Source organism: Carlito syrichta, unplaced genomic scaffold (genome assembly GCF_000164805.1).
Source record: "Carlito syrichta isolate Samal-C Ts95f unplaced genomic scaffold, Tarsius_syrichta-2.0.1 Scaffold309326, whole genome shotgun sequence".
Taxonomy (NCBI): Eukaryota; Metazoa; Chordata; class Mammalia; order Primates; family Tarsiidae; genus Carlito; species Carlito syrichta.
Window position 1 is genome coordinate 22,988 of NW_007253422.1, and position 22,755 is coordinate 45,742.

The window sequence follows — 22,755 nt, forward strand, 5'->3', positions numbered from 1 at the left end:
CCAAGGGCTGGCCATGGAACCTCCACCTTTTCTTTTTTTAGGAGCGCCCAGTAACGGGGAGGCAGCACAGCCCCGAGGGCAGAGGGAAGGTTCCAGGAGGAAAGGCACACAGCTGGCAGCCCTGCCCTCTGGCGGCCACGGCTGCTCACTGCGGCCTCATTGCAACGCGGCTCCCGCTTTGTTCTGGCCGCTCGGAATTGGAGCTACCGCCTAGGTTTGGAATCCCAGCTCTGCGGCCGCCACTACTATTACCTGTCACTGGATGGTGGAGATGGGTAACCCTGGGCAAGTGACTCGGATTCATTTGCAAGGTACAGTTGACGACAACAACAGTATATACCACACACACGGTTGTTTTGAAGGTAAATATAATAATCTACATCAAGTGCTCAGGATAGGTAACATTAAGTAGTAAGTACTTAATAAAGGGTAGCTGTCCAGTTCTGTAATCCGAGGTCAGTGTTGCGCAGGGGCACTGCGGGAGAGTCGGCAGGTGAAGCCTGCCCCGCCCGGGGGTTGAATTCTGGTTGTGCTGTCGTCGATGACCAAGTTCTCTTGGCACACGTTGACTTGTGACATACATCCAGGAAAGAGTGCAGAGAGTTAAGTTCAAAATCACTCTTGAAAATCCTTCCAGGAGGCACCACTTTTGTGGATAAACATGTTGCAATGAGTCCAACATGGCCAGTTTTTCTAGTTCTTGGTTGTAGGCTCTTGAGATGAAGCGACTGGCTTGAACCCAAGAGCCATGTTGTATAAAACTCATGCATCTTTATCCACTGGAATCATACTTAGTGGTGAGATGCTCACACCAGTGAGGTGCATGGGTGCAAATACTAGTTTAGTCTCAGACTTGACTCTTCCATCTCACACCCGGGGGCACCGCTATAACATTACTTAACAGTTTATTTCCATTTTTTCCTCTTGACCAAGCATGTATCATGAAATTGCATGCTTTGACTGAATACATTCATGACACCACTCCATGACTCCTCTCTGAAGCAGTTTCCTTTTCCATAAAATGGACACTAACAGTACCACACTATCAGTTTTTTGTGTAGATCAAAGAGGACAACGGATGTAGAGATTTTTAAATGTTGCCAGATAAATGACATTCTTCCTTTCCCTTCCTCTGAATTTCCCTAACTAGCTGTGTGACTTTGAGTAAGTTGCTTGCCCCCCGGGCTCTCAATGTTCTTTGCGACAAAACATGGGGTTTGTATTAGATGATTTCTAAGGCCCCTGTTAGCTTGAAGCTTCTAGGGTAGTTCTGTGATTCTAGGGCATTTAGATGCAGTCAAGCCTTCAACGAAAGTTAACTGGTGCTTCCATGGTTTTCCAAGGACTGCTTCCCCCAACTGAAAAAGAGTCACATCTATAAACAGCAGCCCTCTGCACAATGCAACATGTGAAAGCCTTGAGAATTAAGCATGCATCTTAATGATTTTGTTTACTTTTTCCCATCCAATCAGCAGAGCAGAGGTGCACTTCAGCTGCATCTGAATCAACACAAGGTGACCAGATTTAATCCGCCCCTCTGAAAAGGCACTTCAGAGGCACTGCTAACGACCAAAACTTACCGGTGGTGGGAGTAAAGCACAGCCCTCCCTCCCAGGGGCACACACACACTGGGTGGATGGTCACTATTCCTGCCTTTGGGGAAATGCGTCTTCCTAGAAAGCAGTGGGGAAAAGGAAATGAGCTCTGGAGACAGGCCCAAGTGGAATTATCCCAGATCCTCTACTAGCTGTGAGAATGTAAGCAAGTTGACCCTTCTGTTTCCCCCTCTGTAAAATGGTGATAGGCGTTTCTAGTAGCATTGCATGAGTTAAATTAGAAGCAGCCAGAGGCTCTGGGCAGATCACAGAACGGTGGGAAGCTCCCTCTTCTAGAATGAGAGAGACCCAGGTTCAATTCCACTTCTGGCAGTGTGGCGGTTTGGCCGATGCTCAGCCTCGGAGCCAGTCTCCATGCCTGCGAGGTCGAGACACCATTGCTCTCATGGTGTTGCAGTGCTCGGCTCTTTTCCAGCAGCCCACAACCTGTGCTGGCTCCAAGTGATGGATAAATGGAAATATCTTCATCTATCTGTCCAGGGCCCTTCGAAGACTCCACTTAATAGCCCACACCCACCCAGAGGCTTTCCTAAACCACTGCCCCTATCCTCAGCCTGACCCAACTCCTCACCACCAGAATCTTGCTTCACAGCGCACAGCTTCACAGCAGCCTCCCGGGCAGTTCCCTGGGCTGGCATTTGCTACCGGTCCTGGGGAGGTCAGCGCCCCCTAATGGCAGGAACTATGGGTTTCTCAACTCTGGATGTCTCATGGGAGGGCTTCACAGAGTATGTGCTTAATACATGTCAAGTTCCAAGTTCACCTTCTGGAGATCGCTATCTGGGAAGGGAGTGCTCGGGACAGGGCTTGGGGCAAGGGTGCCGGAAGGGATGGGAGAATTCTCTCGGGAAGTAAGAGGAGAGACCCGTGGGGTCAAATGATCTGGGTTCAAACCTCCCCACCCCTTGCCAACTAAAGGATCTGGACAAGTCACTACACCTCTGTCTGAGCTGTTCCCATGTCTGTAAAATGAGGGTCACAATATCTACTTAGCACAGCCCCTGACACATACCGAGCACTAGTATGCTCTATGCCCCAGGTGCAATGTTTAAGTGTGCCAATCCATGTAACCCCACTCCAGGAGGTAGATGGTATCCTCATGGCATAGGCACTGTAGCTGAGAAAAATGAGGCTCAGAGGAACTAACCAACTTCCCCACATTCACATAGCTATTGAGATGCTCAATAAATGGCAGCAGCTACTGTCCTGAGGGAACAATGCACATGGGACACAATCTCAGAGACCCAAAGGGCTCTGGGGCCCTGGCTGTGGGGTCTCTGCATCTGGACTAGCTCCAGTTTTACTCCCGCAACTGCAGCTAATGACACAGACCAAACAGTGTTGTAAATAGAGTTAACATAATATATTTATTTTAAGTGCCATTCATGCATATCAACTCTGGCAGCAACAATCCTAATGACACTTGGAATATTTCTTTACAGCACTGAACAGTTACAAAGAATGGGTGCCGCTCATCATAGAGGCAAAATATGAAATCGTGCAATAGCAAAACTGTAGAAACATTAAAACACTGACTGTCCAACAGCAGTACAGAGAGCAGTTGTGTTTGCACAAAAAGCCAATGCACTTTCATCACATATATACAATATAGATATGTACACATCACCCTCTGAATGAACAATATCAAAATACTCTATTCCATTCGAAATTATCCCCGATTGATTCCCTCCCACTTCAAAGGACATCTGAGATACACGTATTTACAAGAACACACATGAATACATTTACATTTCAAAAACTGCCACAAATGCCAGTCGGATTATTCTCCTGGACAGAGTGCTCCCGCGTGTTTATTATTCTTTTCCCTAAAAGTCTTCAGTCAATTTAAGCCTAAAACAGAACTTGCTCTGCATTGGCAACTACCAAGTTAAATGGCCACTAGAGAGACTCTCTGCACCTCACCAGGTAGCCCCATCTGGCCGGGGCCCACAGAGAAGACCTGTCCCAGGCTCCTGGGCCACCCGGATCACAGGAGTGGGATGGGTCTGGGTGAAGGCTCTGCTTCCAGTGTCATTCTTGGTAAATTTAAATTCTCATAAAAACATTAATCACTGCAAATCAGTAAATGATTGGGAAATTAGCTTCACACAATTTGTAAAATCATCAGTGGTTTTACCCAAATCACTCAGTATAAGAGACTGCATTCCAATATCCAAATTGTTTAAAGTGCACATTGCTACCTAAGCAATTTAAACAGTTTCAAATCAGCTATTCTGGTGTCTAGAAAACAGTGACTTGAGCAAACTAATGAAAATCACCCCCCTTTTTTTGAACTTCTACTCTGCAGGCTGCCATCTCATCTTGCCTCTGATCCTTCTAGAGGGGCCGGTTGGCTGCCTTTCCAGAATCCTCTGGTTTTTGTTGATCCAAGGGGCTGGAACTGAGCTTCCTTGTTCACACCAAGCAGGGTCCAAACAACAGAGAAACATAAGGCTCTTCCTTTCTCCCCAACCTCACCAGCCCTTACCATGGCTGGCTTCCCAGGGATTCATTCAAGGCAAACTCCATTATACACACACACACATTCTCACAAAGACACACACACTCTCTCACAAACATGTACATGTGTGCACACACATAGAGAGACAAAGATGTATGCTTAGTTCAAGTAGAGATTACTCAACCATAGACTCACTAAAACTAAAGTGATTTAGCATGAAGATTTAGCATGAGACCAGAGATGCCAAAAAGCAACCAGAGAGCAGTTATTAACTCTTTGATTTGATGAACAAATATGCCAATCAGAATTGAAAGAATTTTTCTGGGGGGGTCTAAAGAACCAATTCAAAAATCTATTCATTTTAAAAAATCTTATTTCTTCTAGTTTTTATTATAAAACTAAGAAAATCAATCCATGCAAAGTAACTATGATACGATATGATATGAAACAAACAACTAATAAAAACTGCCAAGAAGTGGGCTACATTTCAAAGAAAGTGACCAAATGTCATGCAAACACAGACATCCAGGACAACAGAAACAGCAGGCCACATGGTATCTCATTGAAGACCAAAGCAAATAAAATCTACACATGGCTCTATCCTCTTTTCAGTGCCACCTAGAGAAAAAGAATGAGTGGGAAAATTTGCTTTACAAACACTGCCGGCTGTTCTATTGCCCACATGGAATCTGATTCAAATTCCAGAAAAATCCTATTTAGTTTATCAGTCTCAATCAGCAGGAATGATAAGACAGAGAAATATACTCACATGATAAAAGGATGATGACAGAAAATGATACAATGTCCCTCTGATTGTCTTGTCTGTAAACTCTTATCAAGAAAAATAATTCTGTGCTTTGAGACACACCACATTTCTCCTTAACAAACCCAATAGGAGCTGAACATTCATAGAAGTTAGCAATAAATATTAAACACCTTTGAATAATAAATACATAAGTGAATGTGGAAGCACTGATTTGTTTAGAGAGCTAAGCAATACCCAGCATCTAACTGATCCGCACGTTAGAGCTGTTATAATGCAGATTTAGAAAAACAGACACTGACAAGGTACAACATATATTCTATAATCCCCCAAGCATCAAAACAAATTTGGTCAGTTCTTTATGCTGGAACAACATGCCCCTTTGGATTGTTTGGAGAGTATCAAACTCTGGTTCCTTGACTTACCGGGTAGAACTCATTACCAAATTTCTGAAAAAGAGTAAATAAGGAGAACTGGGCTTTGGAAAAATCTATTTTCTTTCAGTTCCCTACATCAGCTAAAACCATCCTGCAGAAAATAGCCTAACAAGGAATAAAAACTGACAATAACTTTCTTTTCAAGACATAATAGTCCAATTAGGAAAAAAAGAAAATGGAAGCCTTTCGGTAATTTTTGTACATATATTTACACATATGCAACTTTATATAAACTGCTTGCAGCAAAATAGGCTCTGTCTGAAAAATCAGTCTGGCACTTGTGGTTAACATCAAACTGACACAAATATGCAAAAAGCTGTCCAAATCACACAACAGTTTAGGAGCAACATAGGGCAGCTGGCAGGGAGACAAACATGTAGTACTTGTTTGGGTCAGATAAAAGCAGTAAGTTATCCAGCTAAAATCTTTTTGATTGTCTTCAAAAGAAATTTTGATAATATTGGTAGAGTGATTAGCAAGTTTGTTTTCTCAACTGGATTCCTGTAAACCCTTCCCTTCACTGCACAGAAAGGTGACGCTGGGATCTGGTGCCTTGCAGAAACAAGCCCTACACGATTGAATCCCAATCAAAGTCATCCTGGATGTCATCTGGGGGCAGGGAGCGCCGCATCTGGAAGGCTTGGGAAGGCATCATGTGCTGCTGGTTCATGGCTCCGTGATGGCCTGAAAGGAAAGAGGCAACGTTAGTAGTGACTTGGGTAGAGAAGGAAGGAATAAACTAAGCCCTGAAGCATACTTCCTGTGTGCCAGGTACTCAGCATAGATTATTTCACTAATCCACCCATAAGCCTTCAACAAAGTGGCGCTTATGATCCTCACTTTATAGGTAAGGGAGATAGGATTTTTTTAAATGAGCAAGTCACCCAAAGTCATACAAACAAGAAGGGGCAAAGACAGGATTTGAAGTTGGTTCACTTGATCCCAAAATCCATATTCCTTCCATTATACCAGGCTGTAGCGAGGAAGGTATGAGAAAAATGCTGATGCAACCATTTCTCCTACAGTCTGTTCTGCTCCAACACGTTTCAGTAGCATGAATCAGCTCACGTAAGAATGTGAACAGGAGAATGATGGCAAGATTCCAAGAAAGTCACATTGGGTCATACTGAATTTCCCCCAGTAGGGTCATTTCCGTGCCACCAAGTAATAGCAAGTGAACACAGAGAACATCAACACAGGGAACAGAGTAAACCATGGAGAAACACAGCTGAGGAAACAATGCCCACCCTCTCCAGGTTCTTCTGCAAAATAATGCCCACCCTCTCCAGGTTCTTCTGCAAAATAAGCCCTCTGCAAAAATAAGCCCTACACAATTGGATCCCAATCAAAGTTATCCTGGATGTCAAGGCATTGGTGCCCCAATTCCAATGCATTGGACCTGTCTCAATATCTTGATAGATTCCCTTCTAGCCAGCTTCATTTTTTTTTAAAGTGCAAACTGATTTTTACTTGTACAATTCATTCTTTCATTGGAAATTAAGCATATCCTTTTAACTGTTGTGGAATTTTTACTGGATTAGTATTGCTTTGTTAGTACTCTGACTATAAATTTCAAGCAGTCTGCTATTAATCTTATTTTTCTCATAAACCCTAAAATACTTTATGGTACAATTTTACAAACTGCCAAGGTTGTCAGTATATCACAGTATAGCAGAAATAACTGTATTTCTTGAGTTTAACAAAAACTTACAAATTCCTTATTGTGTGTCAGGCATTAATACACATGATTTGTGTATAATCCTCATTTAAGCCTAACAACCCTAAAAGTTAGATAGTGTCATTAGTCCCTTTTACAGACAGGGAGGATGAGGTAGGAGGGCTAGGTAGCCTGCCCAATATCACACAGAATTAAGTGACAAAGCACAAAGATTCAAAGACTAGCAATCTGGCTTGAATCTTGTCCACCTGAATATAACACCCACAGGAGCACTCACAACAGGCAACATTTCTTCTCCTCCAGCAAAGGGCACGTCACTTGGTCCCAAATCATTTTCACTACTGTGTGGCACACAGTTCCTTCAGGGTTTTAAACCCACCCCACTCCCATCTTACCTTTTGTCTTTTCCTAAAATAGCTTAAGTAAAGAGTTGTGTGGTATGTGAGAAAAACAATGGACTCTGAATGAGACACTGGGACTTGAGTCTTGGTTTGGCTACTCACTAAACCTCACTAAACTGGGTGGCCTGGGCTTGTCTCCTTTGAGCCTCCAGTTCCTCGTCTAGGTGATCTTCAAAACCCTTTCCAGTTCCAACAATGTTTCCTATTCCCCTGTCTAGATGCAACTTATTCTTCATTCAGGAGCCTGGGGGAAAAAACTAGTTAACTCCTCAAATTTAACTCCTCCATAAGGTATTTCCCTGGAAACGATAGCTGTGAGAACTCCATCAGAATGAATGTAGCAGAATCTACAGAAGCTAACCAACGTAGGTTCCCGAAATCAGCTAAAGTCCTGTCAAGGTCCAATATCCTCAAAGACACCTAGGACTTCAGGACAGTTCTATACCTCTAGACTTCTTCGAGAGACAGGATAATTATTAGAATCATTGTATCCCGAGCTAAAGGAACTTTAGATCCTACAGTCCAAACACCAGCTTATGTTTGAATCCCCTTCACCAGCACTGGCACCGAGGGGCTGTCCAGACTCTGCACCTAACCCCTTTTAACAGAGAGTTCACACTTTCCTGAGGCACAATTCATTCTTTTATTGGAAATTAAGCATATCGTTGGGACAGCTAAGTTTTTCAATATTAAATTCTGGGTACCAAACAAACATACACACGCACATTACCTGCCATTGTTGTTCCTGGAGTGCTGAGTGCCTGTGGGATATGAGGATAACCAGGGGGCGGCATCACTGAAGGAGGGAGATTTTGCCTAGAATCTATGTACAAATTTCCTAATAAGATGAAAAAGCAGAAAGAGGGAAAACATGTTACCATAAATAAAACAAATCAATTAAAATCTTAACAGAACTGTTATCTAAAAGTAAATCAAGCAGGTAAGGTGAAGAGGAAGAGGGAAGTATCCTTTCAGATGCTACAATGCCACCAAAAGATGGTGCTGGCCTTTTGAGCACACTGCTACTAATTCTGGTGCTGCCACTAACTGTAAGCTCATAGGCAAGTTATGCCTGTTGTTTTTGTCACATACCTAATTAAGTTCAAAAGTCTTTTCATATCCATTATTTCATCTAGCCATCCCACTCAGCCCACAAGGAAGGCAAGACAGGGATTATCATTTCCAATTTATAGATGAGCCAACTGAAACTCAGAAAGGCTAACCTGACTTGCCCAAAGACATATTCATTGGACAGGGCTAGCCTAGAATCCAGATCTCCTAACTCATGAGTTCTTTCAACATCACCTGTTTCTCTATGGCCCTAGTTTTCTCACCTCGAAAGCCAGCCTAACCACATAAGCCTTTGTTGCTTAACAAAGTGATTGGGAGGCACAAAGAAACAGTAAAGATCTGCACTAGATAAAAGAGTTACACTAAGAAAATTAAAAATGCCTTATCTTGAAGTGTAGAGATGAGAAACATATTTCACTGACAGGAGCCACCAAGTCAAACACCTCCAAAATTTCAATTATTTTGTATCACAATGCAAAACAGACAGGGAAGGAACACATCATGACCTCTCCTCCAATAAGTCATGGGGAAGGACTATAAAACTGATTCACATTGTAAGGGACATCCAGAATTTTGGAAAGACTATTTATTTCCCTAAAGTTTTCTAGTGTTTCATAAAAATTACACTTGAATTCTAGCAATGTTGTAATGATGTAAAAAAACAGCAACGATCTTCTCTGAGCAAACTAAAATGGGGGAAATTCTTCCCCTTCTATTAAGATAGGGCATTCTGTATTTGGCTGCTCACTAGTTTTTACCTGCCAATAGAAAGCCAGACTGTCCAGGCTTGAGATGGTCTCAGAGGTTATCTAATACAACCCTATCTTTGTCCATGTAGATAAGGAAAACGGGCAGAGAGGAAATGAGACAGAACCAGAAACAGAATCCAAGACTTCTAATCCCCAGTCATTGCTTCCCAAGATAAAATGCCTTTTTTTTTTTTTTTTTGAGTTGGAGTCTCACTCTGTCGCCCAGACTGGAGTGCAGTGGCCGCTCCCGGCCACGGCAGCCTCGACCTGCTGGGCTCCGGCGATCCTTCCGCCTCAGCCTTCCCAGTAGCCGGAATTACAGGCATGCGCTACCACGCCCGGCTGATTTTTTGATTTATTGTAGAGATGAGGTCTCGCTGCCCAGGCGGGTCTCGAACCCGCGGACTCATGCAATCCACTCACCTCAGCCTCCCAAAGGCGCGGGATTACAGGCTGAGCCACCGAGCCTGGCTCAATAAAATCCTTTTTACAGTCAAGTTTACAGTAGAACAGAACTCTTGGACCGACTGACCATAACGATGACTTAGGAAGAATAGGGAGGAGCTACACTCAGCTATAGCTCTAATATCCTTGGGTGGGGACTGGGGTTGGAATTCTGTCCTCAAATGCTGATCAGCCTTCACATGCATGGCTAATACACTTTCTAAAGACTGTACCAGACTGGAGGGGTCAAAACATTCAGAGTAATATGGTCACCCATACACCAATAACTTCCTAGACTCTGTTCTACAAAATCTTAGCTCTTGTTCTACACATAGTTAGTGTTCAAGTCCCAATCAAAAGATAAAACTGATTTTTATTGGGCATTAATCTTTTTTTATATTTCTTTTTTCATTTATCCTTTGTTGCTTAGTAGCTCTTACCTTAAGGCAGAGGGAGTAGGAATTAGGGAATTATGAGAATAAACAGACATCTACTCTAAACAGCCTTAACTTTTAAAAATTCTGTTACATTTCTGACACTTTTATTTTCATATAGAAGTTCCCATTACTTCTCATTTTTTTTCATGTTCTCGATACAGAGTCTGAATAATGAGTGTCTGCCTGGACTTCCTATGCAAAAAATTAACTTCCAACGCAGTTTCCAAAGATTTTTGAGATTCTATAATGTTTAGAATATAGTTATGAGAATTAAAAATCTAATCACACAATTTATGGAAAGCAGATTATTTTCATTCAAGAAGTACTGATGTACCAGGCACTACTCTATGCACTAGGGATACATCAATGAAAAAACAAGACTCTGCTTTTGTGGAGTATATTCTTGAGGAAGTAGGATGGGGGTAAGCAAACAAAGTAAATTAAACAGTATATAACATGCTATGGAGAAAAATAAAACAGAAAGAGGGAACAAGGGGTTTTGGCAGTGGGTGTCATTTAAATAGAACGGTCAAGGAAGGCATCCATTGAGTAGATGCTTTTTGAGAAAAAAAAGCCTGAACAAGATGAGGAAATGACCCATGTGCCTATCTGGACAAGACCATTCCAGACAGTACAAACGGCAAGAACTCAATGGCAAGGACAAAGGTCCTGGGTAGGTAGAATACGCCGCCTAATGTGTTCAAAAAACAAAAGGGTGACCAGTAGTGTTGGAGCAGCCAATGAAAGAAAGGAAGCAGGAGACAAGGTCAGAAATAATGAGGGATCAACTTATGTAGTACCACATGTGCCATATTAATAACTCTGGTTCTTAGTGAGAAAGACGGGTACCAACGGATGGTCTTGAGCAGAGAAGACACATGATCTGACCTTTCTCTCTTGCAAAGTCCTACTTATCCTACAAAGTCCAGATTAAATGTGTCTTCTTTTATGATGCTTTCCCAATCTCCCCAAGAGAATTAAGCCCCTTTCTCTGAATTCTCATTGCACTTACACCCTATGGTAAAATGTAGCCTTCAATATACTGTACTTCTTGATAGATCTGTCTTGCTTATCAGGTTGTGAGTTCTTTAAGACAGGGGCTCAGTTCTTTATTTTCAGTGCCCATTACATAACCATGCACAGAAAAGGTATAAATAAATGTTTGCTGAATGAATGCAAACCTACTTATATTTAATCACCATCAAGCAGAGCATCAAAAGAGAACAGCACAGCTTGAAGACTTAAACGCTGTAAACAGAGGTAAAATGATTTAGGAAAAAGAGGTGACAGACTGTATTCTATAATACTCTTCTCTCCTTCCCCCTTCCTCAAAAACACACTACACCACTAATTTCAGGAGTTTCTAAAAAGTCCAAAGAGGTGTTCACCAAAAGGGGAACCTTGAAGATAGGAATAACAGGGAAGGTTTGAAAGATATGGAGAGATTATATTCTGGGAGTCATGACTTATACCTGAATAAACTTTATAACTTTGAGCTAATCACTTTCTTTCTCTGGATCATAATTTCTTTTCTGTCAAATAAAAGGATAAAATCAACAGTTCTCTAAAAGTCTCCTCTTGTACTACATGTCTAAGAAAATGTAGCAGAGATCACTAGGGTGTAGAGAGGAGGGAAGTAAGATATCTAAATGGATCTGATGTATAGGGATGTAAGAAGGAGAAAAAAAAGAATAACAGAAAGAGGTTGGCACTTAAAACAAGCAGCAGGCTGAATGTGTAAGACATATCTAAATATTTGTGAACAGACATCAATAGACATGAGGTGATGGATACCTGGAGCACCAGATCTGATCAGAGAAAAAGTGTTGTCAGAGGTCAACATGGATTGGCAGGCCAGGTCTGGCTAAAATTCCTTTGAATCAGAAGGAAAAGACAAAACCAGAGAGTGAAAGTTGGAAGAGTTTAATAAGTACTGAAGAAAAACCTTTTTTTTTTCCTACTTTTGATAGGCCGTGACTAGGGTAGAATTGAAAATCATGAAGAATCACAAAGGGTACTCTAAAGAAAGGGAGAGTCCTGGCAATATAAAGGAAAGATGATCAAAAAAATTAGCAGAATCACCAGACACTAGACTCAAATAATCAAAGTCAAGGATCAAGAAGAGACAACTACAGGAGTCTAGGAACAAAGGGCTGTAAGAAAATAACTCAGAATCTCAATCTAGAAAGCAGCCAGAATAGGTGCTTGGCCCCTTTAACAGAGGACAGAAGCAAATGAATAGTGCTTTCTCTATGACCAAAAATACTGAATTCTAATACACATGGACCTTTCCTAACGATTTGGGTCACAAAAGTGAAATCCACCAAAGTGGGAGCTACTGGCTAACATGTATACTGGTCTTCTGAGATAGTCTTCTCTCAAGACTGACCCACATCTTCTACTTGTCCTGTCTGAGGCAACAATCTGAGCAACACAAGTACTCATCCCTAAACACACAAGACTAGTAATATATACACAGGCTACTCAAGTTCACTTAGCATTTTTCAAGACTCACTGAAATGGCTAGAGACAGTTTTGGCAAAGAGAACAGGATAGCACTTAGAACAAACAGTTTTGGTTGAATACAGAAGGAAATAAGAAAAGGAGAAACAAAGGACAAAGAATAGCGGGAAATGGTATACCTGGTCTAAGGACTTAAAGCAAGTTGGAAAAATGAAAGTGATACATCCTGTAAGAGACAAACTGGGCTTAGAACCTATCAGAGGAACAAGTAAGATAGGCTATCTAGAAGAGAAAAATAAAATAAAATGGAAGGCACAAAAGTGATGATACCTACCAAGTTAGAGATCTTGATGTTTAAAGCTATCAAGAACAACATAAGAGGAGAGGGAGAAGTTTAAAGGTTATCAAAAAACAAAGTTTAGTGTGTGGCAGAGGGCAACCAGCTTAGGTGCTCTCCTTTATGTCAGGCACTGTATAAGGTCCTTGTATGGAGACAACTTACTGAGTGAATAAGTCACCAGAATCAAATAGTTACTGAAAGTTTTGGGTAGGGTAAGCTATTAAAAATATCTTATGAAAAGTTACTCACAGTGGAAAAGGCAAGAATGATAGTAGAGTTCTACTATATCAACGGTCATAGATATAAAGATTTCATGAAAAACAAGACGTAGTCAGATTGAAGATCTTGAGAACATGAGTGGACAAAAGATGTGAAACAGGATAATGGGTTAAAAGAAGCCACTCAAGAAGAGAGAGTTTGTTGGCATCAAATGTAAAACCAACATGACATATAGAAAAGAAATAAACTTGGAGATAACAGAAGGCAAGAATTAAAATGAAGATAAATAGCTTTGATATAAGTTCCTATAGAAAAACGTGAACACCACAATCAGAATAAAAGACATGGCTGCAAAAGTAGAGTAAAGGAAGAAAGTGAGATTAAAAATACATAGCCAATATTTTGGGTCTAGAGTAAAACATCAGTGATACTATTTTCCATGATGTCTACTCTTCAAATACACTGAACTTTGTTGAATTTTGTTTAACATTCTTAGAAAATATACAAGATATTTCCATTCCCATTGCAAATTTACACAAATTTAAATTGATATAACTTCATAACTATGCTCTTATAAAAACATAAGTATCTTTAAGACATTTAATTCTTGTTTGATAACTTAACAAAATGTTAAAGATTACAAAGGTAAGTTAATTGTACATAATAAAATAAATCACAACAGAAAACATACTATCTCTTTGCCTTATGTTTTCTGAGATATACCTTAAGTATAAATTATTTGCTTTCATTTGTTTTTTACAAATAAAAAGATGTAAACGGATGGCTGTCACCTTTAACAACAAACCAAATTGCCTCAGACAGTTACTAGATTTCATATGAATGAGAAAAACAGAAAATCAAGAGGAGAACTAAAGCCCATACCTGTTCCAATATGCTGGGAAGGTTTTGTTGGATGCATGGCACCATGACAAACATTTTGCTGAACATTACTCTGTGAGTGGATAAGGCCAGTTTGTGTAAAGAATTGATTAAGAGAAGAACAGAGATCAGCAAATTGAACCTGATCTAAGGACCAGTTCTTGAGATCTGCCTGTCTCATACTCTCCATCAGACCTATGAAGAAAACATTAGAAATACAGTTAGCATAGTTCTGTGATAAACATCACAAGGAAAATGGTAACATACAATTTTTCAGTCCTCAAAAATTTCTACTGATTCTGAATTATGGTAGTGATTTGCCCATACAGTGAAGAATGAAACTACTCAAAGCCCAATTCTTTTCAACATGGCCAAATTTCTTTTAGAACTTTTGTATGTGACCCTCCACTATATCAACTGGCCCAATTACAGATTTAACAAAGAGTTGTTTAGCACACTGCCAATTACAAAATAAATGCTATGTAAGGAGATGCTTATTTCTATTACAAATACATGTATAATCTACTAGAAAAAATAGAATCACGTGTAGTTAGTAATACATCAAAAGGAACCAATGCTCACCTTGGAACTGTGAAAGGTCTACATCTGACCAATTAACACTGCTGGCAATTCGACAGCTTTCTTTTAGCATATCAAGTGTTGCATACCAATCATTTGAAACACCTATAAAAGTAATATTGACAATAATATAATTCTTGGATAGTAAAAGATCAAAGTGTATGTTAAGGGAAGATAATGAGCTGGGCTTATTCCTGATACTGGCTGATCCCTGTCTAGTCTTACCAGGGAACTTTCACCCTTTATATCGTGTATTGGGACAACTGTCTGTGAGACAGGCAGAAAGAGTATTATTTCTCTTCGTTTTATAAATAAAACTGAACCCAGAGAAGCAGCATAAAGATTTCATGAAAAACAAGACATAGTCAGATTGAAGATCTTGAGAACATGAGTGGACAAAAGGCCACCATGATGAATCTAAGACTTGAAGTCAAAAATTCTAGTCTGGCAACTTGCAAATTGTCACATCACCTAATACTGTCAAACTTGATACCGTTCATCACATTTGTCTGGTACAAATAAATGACCAGGTAGGAAAAGTCATGCAAATCAGCATTTCCCCCCATATACAGCTCATTTTCCTATCTTGTTATGACCTTAAAAGATATGCTTTTCATAACTTATAGAGGCAGGTTTACATTTAGAAGCAACACACAGTATAATTTAGTGTAATGGCTTAAGGGAAGTAGATTAGATCATGCAGCAACTGTGGAGGTGTCTTATAAGGCAAGCTTAGGAGACAGAAATTTAACACAGTCCTCCTGTTAAGGTAGTAAAGGAGAGTGCTGGGACTTCTATAAGAAATGTCAATGAATCCAGGTCAGGGCATTTCTAGTCAGGAATGTTATCCTGTGATGTAACATTATCAGAAGAGTTTAAGACTCCATAATCTGTCAGCAAAGCAGTCACCAGGCAGTATACGAGAATTGCCCTCAATAAGACAGTGCTGAATGGAGGAAGAAAATTCTCCATTGACTGCTGCCAAGTTATTCTGTTTTTAGGATCACCCCTAAGTGGATCAAGATAAGAACTGATAAAAGAGGGTTTTTGCTACATCACAGACAACTCTTAGCTATGTCAACTATTGGCTACCTGATGTACAAAATTCTTCCCATTATAGATTTTTAAAATAAACAAGGAACTGAGAAAATATGACCCCGTTCTCAAGCTACTCATAATATAGGGAAAAAATTGTTGATGGAAAATTAAACTAATGCCTCAAACAAGCCATAAACATACAAGTCTACCAGACTCAGGTCCTCTAGTCCAGCAGTCCCCAACCTTTTTGGCATCAGAGACTGGTTTCGTAGAAGACAATTTTTCTATGAGGGTGAGAGGGGGAGGTAGGAGGTGTGGGGAATCAACAGGCATTAGATACTCCTAAGGAGCATGCAACCTAGATCTTCCACATGCACAGTTCACAATAGGTTTTGTGCTCCTATGAGAATCTAATGCTGCTGCTGATCTGACAGGAGGCAGTGCTCTGCTCGCCCACTGCTTACCTCCTGCTGTGTGGCCCAGTTCCTAACAGGCTACCGACCATTATCGGTCTGCAGCCCGGGGCTGGAGACCCCTGCTCTAGTCCAAGAAGAATTTCATAAATAAGGAAACCAAATTTCAAAGGAATTATGATTAAAGTCACCTAGGTAATAAGACAATCAAAACAATACTAAAAGCCAGATCTCCTGAGGTAGTCAAAAGGCTAGCGTAGCAAAAAAGTCTACTGAAATAAAATTATGCCAAGGAACTAGGGTACTTTTGTCTTGGCTAATTTTTTTTTACTGGGGGTGGGAGGAAGAGGAGGTGTCCTTAATAAATGCTGACTGGCGGAATATTATGCAGTCATAAAGAAGGACAAACATATGGACTTTGCAGCAACTTGGATGGATTTAGAGTTAATCATACTCAGTGATCTATCACAGAAACAAAGAACAGAATACCATATGTTCTCACTCATAAGCAGACCTTGAACAATTATAGTACCATAAGAAAGCGATTGGCAGTAGTGGGAAACTGTCAGGGAAGGGGGGTGGGATTGGCAGTTGAGGGAAACTGCTAGGAGAGGGAGGGGCATACCTCATCAACAAGGGTACCTGCATAATCAATGTTTGTATACCTAACCCTGAATTGTACCCCCCATCTTTATAATAAAAAATAAGTAAATGCTGATTGGCAAACAAAAATAAAGCAAACTCTGCAGAGAGTAGGTGAGCAAACCCTATCCACTCAGTAAATGTTTGCTAATTTTATACTACTCAGAATAAATGGTTTGTTGTTTGTAAATCCCAGTTCTACCATTTATCAGAGTGTAATCCTGAGCAAACTGCTTAAGTTCTTTTAGTTGTACCTTTCCTATCCATAAAATGTGGAAATTTATATTTAAGTTGGGAGGATAACATGAGATAATGGATCAAAATTACCTAGCACATAATGGGCACACAGCAACTTCTATTCCTTCCCAGTTAAAGACAGTTTGGTTAATCTCATCTTATAAATGAGAAATGTACAATTCGCAGAAAGAAATTATTATTATAGTCACAATCATTACTCCTGACTTCCCAAGGTGGAAGTCTTCTTCTCTGGCAAGCTACCATCTGTGGAACAGACCACTAAGGGCACACATCATGAACTGTTTTCAGTAGCTAGTACTTTTTTCTACCCTGACAATCATTAGACTTAAGGAAAAGAAAGGTATGACCAGAACATCACAGACTCCTACTGACACTCAATCTCTACTCATCAGTCAATCCCCAAAATCATATTAAGAATAGATTTACGGCTGGGCGGTGGCTCACCCTGTAATCCTGGCACTTTGGGAAGCCAAAGTGGGAGAACTGCTTGAGACCATGAGTTTGAGACCAGCCTGGTCAAGACAGCAAGATTCTCCTCACTCCATCTATACAAAGAAATATTTTTTTAATTAGCCAGGCATGGTGGTGCACACCTGTAGTTCCAGCAACTTAGGAGTCTAAGGCAGGAGGGTCACTTGAGCTCAGGAGTTCAAGGCTATAGTGCACTATGAATGTATCACCGCACTGTAGCCTGGTCAAGAGAGCAAAACCCTGCCGGAAAAAAATAAGAAGACTTAAATTTCTGAAGAGTATATCAACGTTTAAAGATAGGCAACAGTGACTGACTTGACAGAGAGTTTAAATGCTGCTATTATGTAATTTTCTCTAGGCACACACCTAGTAATCATTTTAAGATGTTTAGAAAATAGCCCATCAAGGCAACAACTATATACAATTTTCAATTTTACTCTAGAACCTTTCAAGTGTTAAACAAAAAATTTAAATATGTGTGATTTTTTAAAATATGCATTGGATTTTGTTTGTTGTTTTAGTAAAACACAAGTAATAAGACAAAAAATATTATGAAGACAGTTTAATTTCAGATTTCAAGATCCCAAATAACTTCAAGAATAACTTTGGGGCACAGGAGCAGTATGACATTAACATCTGTCAAATACTTAATAACTATGCATTTTTTTATATAATCTCACTTAATTCCCCCCCCAAAAAAACTTATATTATTTTTTCCATTTTGTAAATAAGCAAACAGTTCCATAAAAATTTAAGCTTTATTATAGTAGGGTAACAATTATTTGAGACAGTATACACTAACTAAAGCTCATTTCCTTGACAATAAACTAAATGCCTAAAACAATGGTCAATTTTTAATTGATGAATAAGAACTAGCACTGACAAGTATTTAGAAAACTTCCCTCCAGAATTAAAATCTCATCAGTAATATGGTTGGTGAGTGGAGAGTGAGGTAAGCTGAGGGAAGGAATTGTACTCCACACAACTCTAAGAGGCACTATTCACTTTGCTGTCTAAGTTCCTGGTACCCCTTGGAGTTCCACAATGCAAAAACTGCCAGGCCTTCAAAAGCAACGTCAGTTAAGCACATCACCAGAAACGATCAAGACCTATCTTAAGACAAAATATTTTTTTCAAACAGGATACGAAGAACATTTTCTTCCTTTGTAATCTATCATTCTAGAATGAGATACCTGGTAGAAAAGAAAAGAGGGGGTTGGTAATATTCATGAATACTTATGTACAAAGTACCAGAGGTCTAGACATTTCACATTTGTATTCTCAATATGATCCTCATAACAACACTGCATACTACAGTATTTTTAACTCCATTTATGCAGATGAAAATAATAAAGCTAAAAGAAGTTAAGTAATTTGCCCAAGATCATAAAAGCCACAAAGGGAATTCAAACACAGGTCTTTTCCAACATAAACCTATGCTCTTTGTTCTATACCAAGCTGTATCACAGAAGATTGCAGACAAACTGTGCATTCCATTCCCCTTTCAAACGCTCACAGAAACATTTCCAGTGGGCATAAGGACAAAACAAGAGTTAAAACCAAGACTTGCAAGGGTTGCTGAGTTTGCCGAGTTTGCTGAGTTTGCCTATGCTGCCACAATAAATTTTAATCAAGAAAATCTCCAAGTCAATCTATGGATTAAATGTTACAACTAAAAAATAATTACCAAAGAAACACAAAAGGAAACAAATGAAAAGGAGTTTTGGTAGTAAATACTATATGAGCCCCAAATAACAAAGGACGGATCCTAATTCACAGTCAAACACACACCAGGAGACAAAAACTTACCAGAATTACAGGATACCTGTTGTGGGGGTGCCTGGTGTGCTAACGTCTGATGCTGATGGTTCGGATGGTGCTGTATGTGTTGATGTGGAGAGGGGTGCTGGGTGTGAGGGGACTGGAGCTGGCTGTGTTGCTGCGGATGTGGTGCTGGGTGCTGGGGGCGTTGTGGATGCTGTGGTAAACCATGCGGTCGATGGGATGGATGTGAAGACGGCTGTGTGTGCATCTGGGGATGGGACAGTGGGACCTGTGCAACCGAATTACTGCCCGTGGTGTTGAGGCCACTGCCATGACTGTTGGACAGGCTGCTTTGGTTGCTGTGTGGGTGAGAGCTCACTGTACTGCTAGGAGAGTGCTGATATGAACATGAAGTGTGGGACTGCTGGGAAGATTCAGAAGGGATATTCATCAAACCTAAAAACAAAGAAAGATCATTTACAGTCAGATTTCAGTTGTATTTTAGGATAAAATTTGCAAAATTGTTTACAGAGCAAAAGCATATATTGTCAGGAAGTAACACTGGTTTGGTTTAACAGGTGTTTATGGAATATCCATTATATACCAAGGTTATTGAGAACAGTGAGAAACATCATTTCCCACCCTTAAGTAATGTATGGTCTAGTGGTAGAGACAGACATTTGACAAGATTATGTTCAACAACATAAGTAATAACAGCAAAAGTATACAGAGGATTATGGGAACTTTTGTTCCTTGACTGCTCAGCTACAAAGGAGCTCAAGATAGAGAAATCTTCCTTGAAAAGACAGTAAATATTAAGGGAAAAATATAATATTAAGGGAATTGAAAGATAAGTAAATATTTAAGGGAAAAGTGGGAAAGGTGTTGGGTTACACTCAGGATGGTTCTTCATACGCCTCAAGACCAAAGCCTTGGCAGAAAAGGAGAGGAGAAATAAAGTCTAGCTATTTCTAATCTCTTATCATTGACTACTCCAAAAACATTAAGGGGAAAGTGGCTAGGATCTTTAAGACTAAGCAAAACAAGGTAGCCATCTCCACTATTCTTTGTCATTACTCTTATGGAACATTCTTGAGACACGTATTTAGGAGTTGCAAGTGCAACCTTTATAGTACAGAAAGTGATTAAAGTCTCTGCACTGCCATTTATACACTAACTTTAGAAAGTTATTTAACTTCTCCAAATCACAATTACCTCAGCTATAAATAGGCACAATAATAGCACCTACTTCATAGAGTTGTTGTAAAGAATAAATGCCATAGTGAAGTACAAGATGCAGAATAAGCTCAGTAAATGTTAGTTGCTACGATAATGACTAGGCCCGAAGTGCCTAATGTTAAAAATAATTTACGTTTGGTCTGCAGGTAGTTAGTAAATCTTACCGCAACATTTGGTCCTATGTAACTAGACTATTTTTATATCCCAAAGGATGGTCCATACAACGTTTTGCTGAACCAATCATAACAAATTTTATTTAATGAAAAAAAAAACTCACAAGATAGTGTCAGCCAATAAAAGAATCAAGTTTCTTAACAAAGATAAAATTATTCTCATATTTATCAATAAAAGCAAAACTGTATTTGAGTACATTGTAAGATACTTCTAAAACCTAAGAAGTTTTTTTAAGTAGAAGAATTTTTTTTTTTTTTTTTTGAGTTGGAGTCTCACCCTGTTACCCAGACTGGAGTGCAGTGGTCGCTCCCGGCCACTGCAGCCTCGGCCTGCTGGGCTCCGGCGATCCTTCTGCCTCAGCCTTCCAAGTAGCTGGAACTACAGGTGCGCGCTACCATGCCTGGCTAATTTTTTTATTTATTGTAGAGATGAGAGCTCTCCAAGGTGCCCAGGCGGGTCTCGAACTCGCGGGCTCAGGCAATCCACTCACCTCAGCCTCCCAAAAGTGCAGGATTACAGGCTGAGCCACTGAGTCCAGCTGAAGTAGAAGAATTAATAAAAAGTTTTTGCCTTGGCCCTGGAAAACTGTCACTTATAGGGAATCTGTAGAGCTATTACAGCAAGATGAAAGAAAGCAGCAATTTAATTATCTATTTCCAATAGAATCCTAGCATTTTAAGAGGGAACCAAGATATGATCTATGCCAACATTTTCAATCTCAAATTATTTTTAAATAAATTTTAAAAAGCAAATAATCTCTCCAGAAGCCCAGCATATAAAACTGACAAGTGTAAAGGTGCTTTTTTTTGAAGCTGGGGAAGGAAGTCTGCTAGGTCTACCCTTTCATCTGCACATTTCTCCTTCTGTAGCCTCTGAGACCTTTACAAAAGCCAAGGCCTCTGAAGAGAATAATTTGAAAACCAGTAATTCCAGCCCAGTCCTCTTCATTGTGTAAATGGGGACACTGAGGCCTAGAGAAGAGACATTATCTCAGTTGACTTAATGGTATTCCTATCAATGCTCTTTTTCTAAATAGTGTGATAAAATGGAAATATGGGCTTTAGAAATCGTCACCATTGTTACTTCAAAGTCATTATTTTCTGTTATGATTCCTAAGACTGGATTTGCTTAGCAAAGTCTCCTATTAGTTCTTTCTATACTTTAAGATAGAAATTCCGACTGGGCTTGGTGGCTCAGCCTGTAATCCCGTGCTTTGGGAGGCCGAGGTGAGCGAAGTGCCTGAGCCCACGGGTTCAAGACCTGCCTGGGCAACTTGGTGAGACCTCATCTTTACAATTAAAAAAAAAAAAAATTAACCAGGCGTGGTAACGTGCGCCTGTAGTTCCAGCTACTTGGAAGGCTGAGGCAGAAGGATCGCCGGAGCACAGCAGGTTGAGGCTGTGGTGGCCGGGAGCGTGTCACTGCACTCCAGTCTGGGAGAGAGTGAGACTCCAACTCAAAAAAAAAGAAAGAAAGAAATTTCAAGACAAATTTGAGAGAACACACGAATCTTATGTTAAACTCAAGTATTAACCAGAAAAAGTCCCTTCATGTACACACTATCAATATTCAATATAAACAGCATTTGCATAAAATAGCTTTCTTATCTGACAATGATAAGTATTAAAACGCAAACTGTTTAAGGACAAGAATTTTTTTTTTCTATTTTGTTCACTGCTGTGAAAAGGTAAACTCTCAGAGTTAGGGTGCTATGGTGAAATTGTGTCTCCCTCTAAAATTCTTATGTTGGAACTCAAACCTCAGGGTGACAGTATTAAGAGGTAGGGCCTTCAAGAGGTAATCAGGCATCAGCCCCTATAAAAGGGCTCAGAGAAACTAGTCCTTTTGCCCTTCCATCGCTTCTGCCACATGAAGACACAGCTTTAGTTCCATGTAAGACTATGAGAAGGCGCCACCTATCAGGAGCAAACCCTTGAGAGATGCCTCAGTTCCCCGTGCCTTGTTCTTGGACTTCCCAACCTCCAGAGCTGTGAGAAATAAATCTTTTGTTTATCAATCACCTGTTCTAAGGTGTTTTGATATAGCAGAAGGAATAAAAATGGGGCAAAAATAGTTAATCTACCAAACAAGTAACCAGGAAATGCCTCAACAGTAGCTCTCCCAACAATTACTGACTAGTGTTTATGGGGAAAAGATAATGTGACATTTTGATCCTATCACGACTGATTAAATTTAAACCAGCAGCTGATGGGACAAGA

At 40.1% G+C, this 22,755-nt stretch overlaps 1 protein-coding gene across 2 annotated transcripts in view; it reads right to left on the bottom strand.

Moving 5' to 3' along the window:
- Positions 1-2,957: 2,957 nt before the first annotated feature.
- FOXJ3 (forkhead box J3) overlaps positions 2,958-22,755 on the bottom strand; it is a 169,664-nt gene continuing 149,866 nt past the window's right edge. For both annotated transcript variants that reach the window (XM_008067174.2, XM_008067173.2), the window contains 5 exons: positions 19,169-19,579; positions 14,541-14,642; positions 13,962-14,153; positions 8,087-8,194; positions 2,958-5,961 (listed from right to left, as the gene is read on the bottom strand). In XM_008067174.2, coding sequence (XP_008065365.1) covers positions 5,846-5,961; positions 8,087-8,194; positions 13,962-14,153; positions 14,541-14,642; positions 19,169-19,579 — 929 coding nt within the window. In that variant the 3' untranslated portion in view covers positions 2,958-5,845. The remainder of the gene's footprint in view (positions 5,962-8,086; positions 8,195-13,961; positions 14,154-14,540; positions 14,643-19,168; positions 19,580-22,755) is intronic.